At 40.3% G+C, this 10,284-nt stretch overlaps 1 protein-coding gene across 1 annotated transcript; it reads left to right on the top strand.

The window, feature by feature from the left end:
• Positions 1 to 4,869: 4,869 nt before the first annotated feature.
• Positions 4,870 to 10,284, top strand: dtx3 (deltex E3 ubiquitin ligase 3). The gene is given in 6 exon segments (XM_034144821.1): positions 4,870 to 5,334; positions 5,539 to 5,579; positions 6,101 to 6,261; positions 6,263 to 6,904; positions 7,882 to 8,099; positions 8,328 to 10,284. Coding segments are annotated over 5 exon segments (1,110 nt in total). The 5' UTR covers positions 4,870 to 5,334; positions 5,539 to 5,566; the 3' UTR covers positions 8,404 to 10,284.

The following is a 10,284-nucleotide window of genomic DNA, read 5'->3' as shown; positions in this document are numbered from 1 at the left end:
GTCTCGCGTGATTTGCTTACTGCTGGTGACACGCCGACTGTCCACGGTACGGGCGCGTGCACGGGGCTTCAGACCGAAGCCGTTGGAGACAGTTCTATTCTAGAACGGGGGAGAGCTCCACTGCCACCACCAGAAGGTGACTACTACTACAGTCTGACACAAATTATCCTCATAGCTGTGTAACGGATGCAAGCTGATAATTTCAGGCCAACCCGAATCATTCGACCTTCGTTGTCTAAGGGGGAGTATTAAGATCCTTTAAATAAGTCCCTGCATTGAAAAGTGTACTGCCAAATGCACTCATAAAGTAAAACCAGGGAGAGGAGGAAGAAGTAGGCTACTCTAGTACAGTGGTTCTCAACTGGTCAGGCCTCGGGACCCACTTTTTCCTTTGTCAATAAATCGCGACCCGAAATTTTGAACCACTCAAATCTATTCAACAAAAAAGTGTGCTGTAATATATATATACGCCTTTCAGCAGACAATATTAATTAAAGTGAAGTACAGTGCATATATCCCTTCACAGAACTAAAGTATGCTTTTAAAAAAGGTTTAATGAGATGATGGAATCAAAGCTGAACTGTATTATAAAAAGACACACAAGCTGCAACCCCAGAAGGGGGGTCTGGGGGGATTCTCCCCCACGAGATTTTTAGAACAAATACTAACATATAAACTACGCATTCTGGTACACTCTGAAAAGAAAAGAAATACATCTATTACTACCCGATATATTAATAATATGTTATGCCATTGTTGTCGCGGACCCACCAGTTGAGAACCACTGCTCTAGTACTTAAATACTATTAGAAGTTCCAGAGTGTAGTAATACTCTGTTGTTACAAGCACAAGTCCTGTAAAAGTAAAAGTACAACAGTGTTAGCATCAACATATACTAAAAGTACCAAAAGTAAAAGTACTCATTATGTATATTTGCCCATTTCAGAACAATATATCAAATGTATGATTATAATTATTAATGCATTAATGTGTTTATCAAAGCTGGTAAAGGTGCAGCTAGTTTTAATTACTTTGTATTCTGCAGGGTAGCTTGTGAATGTAACTCCAGGTGTAACTAAAGTCTTATTTAAGTGTTGTCTATATTTCACATTAATATCCAAATCTGCAAAGTAACTAGAGCTATTAATTAAATGTAGTGGAGTTAAAGTACACTATTTACCTCTGAATTGTAGTGGGGTAGAAGAACAAAGTATAGCAACAAATTGAAATACTCAAGTAAAGTACAAGTCACTCAAAATGTTACTTAAGTACAGTACTTGAGTAAATGTAGTTACTTTACACCACTGGCATTAGGCTTTTTGTAAGCATTACTTACACGTCTACGTGGTCGGCGGGGGGGGGGGCTTGCTTTATCATTTTTAAAGTAGTAACTAGCTATCACAAATGTTGTTGAGCAAATAGCAATATTTGCCTAATTGAGAGGGGTTTAAGAATAATGTGGCATGGATCAAAATATCAAGTAAAATACATGACCTCAAGTATTGTGGATATTAAGTTCAAACCGTAGGCAGCTAGAATTGCATTGTGAAATTGAAGCTTATCTAAACACAGATGGTGTCTTAGCCATTACACTGTATTGTGCATTCAATGTTAACTTCATCATGATGCGTCAAGATCCCCTGCAAGATCCTCCAAAGCGAATAAGACTAAGGTTCATTTTGTGTCATGAGTCCAGGACGTCACAGACACCATCCCCCAAAAAGATTCTGCTGATCATATGCGCAGAGCACAGTTAGTGCATTTCTGCATTGGGAGATATTAAAAAAAGACGACTTGGCTTGTTGTTAATGTCTGAACTGAGGCAGGCACACATGCAGTATTGAGAGCCAAAGCATTTCACTTCACAGCTTGCTTCTCAGTCGGCTTAATAACAGATGCCTTTTTAGCATAGCACTCCATGATGTCAGAGTGAAGCTTTATCAGTTTAAGTCCCCCATAGGAGTGGAGGCTGTCAGATGCACCTGCTTAGCGGTGGTGTTTGACTTGTAGTGGTTGTCTTAGTAGGCCAAAGCACTCAAGCAGCAGAAAAAGACATGTAAACTGACAGATGACTTTAAAAGCAAACATGGTCAATTTGGGAGCAGCTTCAAGCCGTTGGACTCAGACAGGATAGTCTGAGAGGCAGTTTCACTGAGGCTTGGCAGCTCTCGATAAAACAAGCGAACAATAGCGTGAAGGCAGGGAATGAGAGAGCCGCTGGGATAGAATACCATTGCCAGGGAGCTGCCGAATGGGGACAATGGAGATGAAAATATTTGACAGAATGTGCTTTTAAATGGATAGAAGTGGAGCCAAAACCATGTCAGGCATTATGGGGGACGTGGACACTGGGGAAGTAGACACTTTGGAGATGAGAGGCTGGAGGTAGTTGACAGATGGGAGTTTCTATTGGCCACGGAAAAAGCTGTAGTTAGAGTACACAGCATAACCGTTCAATCCTAATTTTAGTCCATTTAGTGGAGGAGAAGTTAAGGCCAGATGAGAGGAAATTATACGCTTTCAAGTTGAAAGACATTGTCAGCAATGGATTTTAGGCTTATAAATCTCTTTGAAGCAAACTTATCAATCTGTAATATTATTAATACATTTGAGTAATGCAACAATTTCAAATTTCTATAGCAACATTATCTTCTCTGTAATGTTTTACAAAATAAGTAAATAGTGTTTTATTGGGTTATTCTGGCTCATTTACAATGTAAATTAATTAATTAATTATCATTTAAGAAAAAATACATCAGTGTAACCAGAATTTCTCCAAGAGCTTTCTGCAGCTAGAACGTTACTTAAAGAGGGAATTAGTAATAGCTTGCTGTGCTGCTGTCTTTTTTTAAAGTCACTAATTTGGATGCATTTTTCTGATCTGAAATCATAATATCATACATTACTGTGGTCCAGTTGACAAACATTTCCCCACCAGCCTTACTTTAATGATGCCATTTATATAATTTGTCAAGCTGCTGAAACTCCGGATGTGGTAAAGATACAGTTTATATAGCTCCAGATATAATAACTGCAAAGAAAAGTTTTGGTATAACAGATTTGTGATGATGATTCATACATTTACATAATTTCTTGCAGATAGTCAAAGAGGGATTTGTTAACATGCTTGTATTAGTTGTAAATTCAAATGTTATCTGAATTCTAAAAATTACTTTGTTACAACAGGAAAGTGTCACAAACCAAAAACAAGAAAATACTATTTTTTACTAATTTCAAGTTTCATTTAATAAAATAGCAGAAAGCAAAGAAAAGGAAAACCCTCTATTCTCTCAGCCTTTTTTTGTCTTTGTCAGAACCTTAAAATAGAATTTCTATCATTTTAATACAACTTTCCAACTCTTGATAACAAGGTTTAATTTATGACACCTTTCCTATAAATAGCAAGGGACAAGACAGTGATGACGTCAGCTAGATGAAAATGCTAGAGCTGCTCCATATACAATAAATAATGCAACAACCCCCTGGTACACTATGACGCAGTCATGTAAGGCTTTACCGGCATATGAGTACATTTTGTGATACATAGCTGGAAGACCTACATTCATGTAAAACTCATTTGACACCAAATCTACACACACACACACACACACACACACACAAATAAATCAGTTTTAATGAACTGACTACAACAGTGTTATGAGGACATGTGCTGGGCTCTGAGGGAGGTATTTGTGTGTATTAATAAGTTCACCTTATTCTCCAATATCAATAGAACAATGTAAAATATGTATTGGGTTGGATTCTCCTTCTGTTTGGATATAGTTTCAATATAAACATGTTTCATTGGTGGTATAATTAGGGAAATGTACTCAGGTACTGTATTTAAGTGAACATTCAAGTATTTCCATTTTCAGTATGTTACTTTATACTAGTATAAAGTATATCAAACACTTTACTCCAAATTATTTTTCCGACAGCTTTAGATTCAGATAAAAACTATGAATCTCAAAATGTTGGTGAACTCCTATAGGTTAAATAAAAACCTGCTTGGATCAGTTGGAAAATGCATTGTTACACATCTGAAAAGAGGGATGCTACTTGAGCTTGGGAAAAGTAGACTTTTTACAGATAGGCTATGTGGACAGCGTCGCTACAAGCATTTTATGATTTAATAGAATATTAGCATCATTAAAGTAAATCATTACTTCTACAGAGAAAATATGTCCTATCCTATGAGCTCAGTTGCAGATACTGGACATCACATCCTTTTTTTTTAAATGTATTTTTTACTATATTTTATTTGGAAAGCTTACTAAAATGAATTCTCTCTCTTTTCTTTTGCTACTACTTCCATGGTGCTAATAACCTGCTTCTAAGTTTTAATCTGACCTGAGTGCTTTTAGGTTTTACTAGATAGATAGATAGATAGATAGATAGATAGATAGATAGATAGATAGAGAGATAGATAGAGAGATAGAGAGATAGCACTTTATTTATTCAAGGGACACTTGTGGAGATGGTTTTAAAACAAAGAGAAAACTAGTACTTTCTGAAAACATAAACTAAAAACTGGGAACAGCTCAACGTGTAGGCTATTGTGTGCTCACATAGAAAGCTATGTCCAAACAATACATCTTGTCAAAAGTATCAAAAATTACATAATTGCTGTCAATACGTCGGTGTACCCTGAGAGATAGCTTCATTTGCATTATAATTGAATGAGTGGGTATTCCCTCGATGGAGCGTAGGCTGACTCTTGTGTGAACTAAGCGTGTATTGTGCGTTATGATTAAAGCTTGTAATCACGACAAAAGAAATGATTCAGTCACAGCATGAAGGAGGAAAAACACAAACCACCATAGCCAGCCAATCATGTCAGCTCAGTGACGAACTTCCTGGTCACACTTTCTCGTAAGTCCCAGTCCCCTTATTAATGGGTATGTTTGCTCCTGCACAGTCAACAGAGAGGAGGACGCGGTGTGAAAGCACAGGCACACACTCAACATGAGAAGAAAGAGCAAATTATCTGCCTGGACAAAGCTGACACACAGCTAGCATGGTTGAAGCCAGATAAGAAGAGTAACTACAAATGCTATTTACTCTGTGATACGCCTAGCCCAAGGACGTACGAGGAAGGCAAACACAGGAGAGACTGGGGACTAGGTGCAGGCTTTGGATGGCATTTGTCAGAGCCAGGACAATGATCTAAAGAGATTTGAACTGGATATACTTTGGGATATCATGTCTTGACTACAAAAAGGAATTATTTGCGGATTAGCTGCAGCGGCACGTCAGAAATAAAGGCCTCTTCTGATGGAGCACTGTTTAATCCACTAAACCTCCCTGACAGACCGCGACGAGCTACGGCAGAGGGTGAGGTACGGAAGAAATCAAAGGGGAAAACCACTTAGCTAACTGTTGACGATAAATGTATCAAAGGCTAAAGCTAACGTTGCGAAATCGCTGAATTTCCCTTTGCTCCTGCGGAGGATGGCTCAGTCAAAATATCGCCGAGCAGCTGTGATAACGCTTGTTCCAGCCCTTCAGTTTTTCTTCCTCTCTTTTTCTGTTCAACAGGACGCTTTATTCACAATTGAAGGGATTTATGGGATCACAAGGTAACCTCTCAACCTAAAGAAGTGTCAATCTTGTTTTTGCATGTGGCTGTCGGTGGGCTGTCATGTTTTCCGCGTACAGTATGACGGGTTTAGTTTCCTTTGTTTACAGTCTGAATCTCTGAACAGCTGATGCGTCCCCAGCAATGCTGTGATGCTGCCTGTTGTATATTTCGTGATACATCCACTGTCAACAGCTGCCCATGTAGAGCTATTAGATTCACTTGCACTGTCATGCACACTACAAACAAAACAAACAAAATTGATGTTGCTTAACATTTGCATTTTGCGAGCTTATAGGCCACGTAGACATAAAAGTCAGTAGAAACCAAAACAATATTGTAACCAGATCTGAGCAAAATATAGCATATTTCCCTGTAATGCCTTTGAAAATAGTATCATGTGTTAGCACTTAACCTGAGGGAGCAACTTCTGTAACTTGATGTAGGCTTGATCAAACAAGTGAGTTGTGTTTTTGTTCATATAATAATGTGCTGATTACTTTTATGTGCCTCTCCTTGCAGTTTCCTCTGATGAGATGAGTGTGCGTGCTGGCCAGGGCAGTGATGAGGTGCTGGTTTCACAGGCAGTGTGGGATTACCTGGCTGCAGCTGGGCGGCCCTGGCTCATTGACTTCCAGCACAAGCAGGGGATGAACGCTGGTATCGTCAGGCGAGGAGAGAGGGGGGGGATGCTGCGCTGTGAGGCTGCAGCCTGTAGAAGGCTCCAGGAACGGTGGAGCTGGGGTGATGGATGGACCCATCTCCAGCGAGACACGAAAAGCTTTCATTGACTTATGCCGCTGTGCCCGCAAAGAAATGAGCAAACAGGATGGGGGACCCAAGAGGAAGAGGGCTTTGCTGCCTTGTGTGGGACTCCTGGAACCAAACGGGGAGGGGAGCCTGCTCCAGCCTCCACCTCCCCAGCCTCGGCGCTCCCAGAGACAGCAGCAGAAGTTCAGGAAGCCTGTAGATGAGGAGGCATGTGCCATGCTCCACGAGGCAGCCCAGAGGAAGGACATTGACTCCAGCTTGGCGTCTCGTAGTGAGGCGGAGGACAATGGTACATGTTCAATATGCATGGGAGACATAGTGGAGAAGACTACCTTGGAGAGGTGTGGCCATTCATTCTGTCGCTCTTGCCTGGATCAAGCCTTTAAGGTGAAGAAAGCGTGTCCTGTTTGTAGGCTTGTGTATGGCCAGTTGATTGGGAACCAGCCTGCTAACGGTACAATGATCGTAGAGAGAGATCCTCATCTGGAGCTTCCTGGCCATGACGGCTACGGGTGTATCTGCATCATCTACAGCTTCCCTCCTGGCCTACAGGCAGTGAGTAGACCATGTGAAGATGCAGACATTAAGTCTCATTGATATATTCATCTATGAGTTTATAAAATGTTAGCAAAATTAGCTCAAGTCTTAAGCACAAGTTGCCTTGGGGATTTAGCCAGATAAAACGACAACCACATTCGTAACAAAAACCGTGACTTAAGGCTCAATATACCTCGCTTACCTGCTAATCTCACTTTGTAGTACAGCCCACTGAACCAGCTTTCACTCTCAAATTGATTGACCTGTCTTTTGTGATACAAAGAAGAAAACTAGATTAATCAAAATTGATTGTTTTCTGAAGCTGGTTTAGTATCTGTACGTTTTTTCTGGCCCATTGCAGCACATCTTGGCGCTTTACCGCCACTTGTTGATCTGTGAAATAGCAGGACACCATGCAAAGAACTGTGCATTCTCTATTGCATCTTCGATGATTTTATAAATGTTATGGGTCGAACTTGTCTATTTGCCCGATCCTCAATTTCATATGAAGTCATAGAAAAATATTTTTTCTTTAGCTCCTGACTCGTAATTGCCAACATATTTCAAACTCTATCAAGGACAACATAACCCCTGATGACATCAGCACCTTTTAGTCTTGGACTTTACGATGCACTTCCCCAAGAAGAAATGAAACTGTATTACAGGCTGATTAGTAATTCCCCAGAGAAGTTCTACAAACTGACCGTTTTGTGAATAATCAGTGGAGTTCCCCTTTCTCACAAAATAGATTCAGATAAATAGTTTTGGATTAAAAGGAAATGCTGCATTCAAAAAAGGCATTGTCACAAATGATTCTTAAAAAATAACACACTTGCAAACATACTTCTTACAAATGCAGTTACAAATACTGTACAAGACATGACCTTGGCAAAACAATCACTGTAGAGGCAAAGAGCCCCAGATCCAAGTAGACAGGCCATTTATTTTTAAGCCATTCATTTAAACTGATCCTGTTTTCTACACCTCCTCAACAGCCAGAACACCCCAACCCAGGTGTTCGGTACCCAGGAACTGACCGTGTGGCCTACCTCCCTGACAGCCCTGAGGGGAACCGTGTGCTGGGCATGCTGCGCCGGGCCTTCGAACAGCGCCTTATCTTCACCATCGGTACCTCCATGACTACGGGCATGCAAAATGTCATCACCTGGAATGACATTCACCACAAGACCTCATTATGGGGCGGGCCCCGCTGGTATGTATGGGCTTTTAGCTGGAGGCAAATGGCCACTGAGATTAGATTTGGTAATATTCTCAACAACCTCCCCAACAGGTAGCAGGGAAAGAGGCTCAGATGTGACTGACAGATGTAATTCAAGTTCCTGACAAGGAAATGCTTTCAGTTGATGTCCTTGGCTAGATGGCACTATTGCTGCCTGAGCTCATTCAGATGAAGTGATGGCTTTTTTATTTCTCCTGACAGTTTTGGCTACCCAGACCCCACTTACCTGGTGCGAGTGACAGAGGAGCTCAGAGAGAAAGGCATCACGGCCGACTGACAGCAGGAAAAAGACTCTTCCAGGACTATGTAAGACTTTCCGAGTGTCCTTGCGGTGGACATGACTCAGCTCCAGGTTGTGCTCTGAGACTGCCCATTCCTTAAAGGATGGCTGAAGACGAGGCCCTCAGCAAACAGGCGTCTAATGCTGCAGCAGAGCCCACTTCCCTCCACTACTTGTTCCTCTGTTTGTTCATCTTTCCTCCATAATTCAGCTTAACCTAGTGCTACAGTTGGAGGAAAGTAGTTTGAGTGCAGTGCATTCTTGTATTACACAATCCTCCACCTGTCACTGTTCGCAACAGGGCCCGTATCTGATGCACTTATTTAAGAGCATCGTGGCGTGTTGCAAATCATGGTACTTATATATTATTTAGGCCATCTAAGTTTAATGTTATAAAGACAGGCGATGTTATATTAATGTTCATTTCTACTCCGGGGATAACAATCTTTTTTCCTACAAGCACACATACTTCGTTTTATCTCCTCAGAAATGTTTAAGTTGATTGTTACTAATTATCTGTTGTAATGAAAGTACTTGTGTTATCAGGCAGAATAGCACTGCTTCAATAGAAATAATTTATTTTCAAGGGTTATTGCAATCTTAAGCACTCACAGGCACTTTTGTAAGAGAGTCTTTTTTTCTCAGTGAAGTCAGTCATAGTTTTTCTTCTACGTGGAAGAGTGCTCAGAGCAAACAGGTCTGTGCGGCTATCGGCTCTAAGCTCGGTGGCTACAAGTTGATGTCAATTGCTTGGAACTCTTCATTTGCATTCGATTTACTTCTCCCCTTCCGCTTTACTTAAATAGGAAGAATGTTCAATTGTCTCAATGCAGCACCTTTTTTTCTCAATGTGCATTTGGACTTTCCCCTGGGTTTTTGCCATTGCTCACTCCTGTTTTTTCAAGATGTCTCCCAGGTGTTGAGCACATTACCTTTATTGTGGGTATTGAGTTCATCCAATTACCAGATTTATGACGATGTCAAAGATAAAAGGGCATATAGACCAGTCAAACCAAATCAAAGGCACAAAAGCTCTTTAATTATGTATGCCTCTTTCCCTGTCAAACTGGGAGATTCGCCAGCTAATCTTCTCATTTAACAGAGAACTGTTGTAAATTCTAAAACGATAATCTACGATACAGAAAAAAAGGAAAAATGTATCTGGTTTAGGGTGGGGTATTGATCTCATTTTGTTGTGCCTTTCCTACATTCACTTTTGATAAAAATCTAGCATGATGTTACTACTGAATAGTAAGCAATTTGGGCATATTTCAGTGTTAATTGATAGGTAAACGGCATTATGTTTGTAACTATACTATCTGGCTTTAAGTACAAATACAAGACAGTTCATGAAAATATGTATACTAATGTGTATTTTCAATAAGCTTCTCTATAAAAAACATCCTTGCAGTCATAATGCCGAAAAACCGTCAGACTGGAACAGCTGTATGTGTGAAAATGCTTTGCTAAGTGCAGTAACCTGCTTGGCTAGTGATACATCTGTCATTCATTTGCCCTGTTAGATCTATACATAGAAGACCCCTTTCATCCATTTTCAGACCCTTTGTATTTAAGTTATGGGACCAACTGAAATATTTTTGGGACACAGGATTGTAGTTCACTAAAGCTACTGTGCAAACATTTCTATGCATTACGTGACTGAGGAGGAGCCAGCAGAATGGATCGTAGGAGAGATTACACATATTACAAGTTGATTGTTGAGGAGAAGTTGGAGTTTTGCTTTTTCTAATTGTGTTGATTCGTACTTTGTTGATATTCAGAAAATGTGCTTTACATTTTAATACTTGAATAAAAAGTTATGTTTGGGTTTGTGTTGGATATTCAATGTAGGACCTAAATAAAGCAGGTGCATCACGA

This window comes from Trematomus bernacchii, unplaced genomic scaffold (assembly GCF_902827165.1).
Source record: "Trematomus bernacchii unplaced genomic scaffold, fTreBer1.1, whole genome shotgun sequence".
Taxonomy (NCBI): Eukaryota; Metazoa; Chordata; class Actinopteri; order Perciformes; family Nototheniidae; genus Trematomus; species Trematomus bernacchii.
This window is presented reverse-complemented; position numbering and strand designations above follow the sequence as displayed.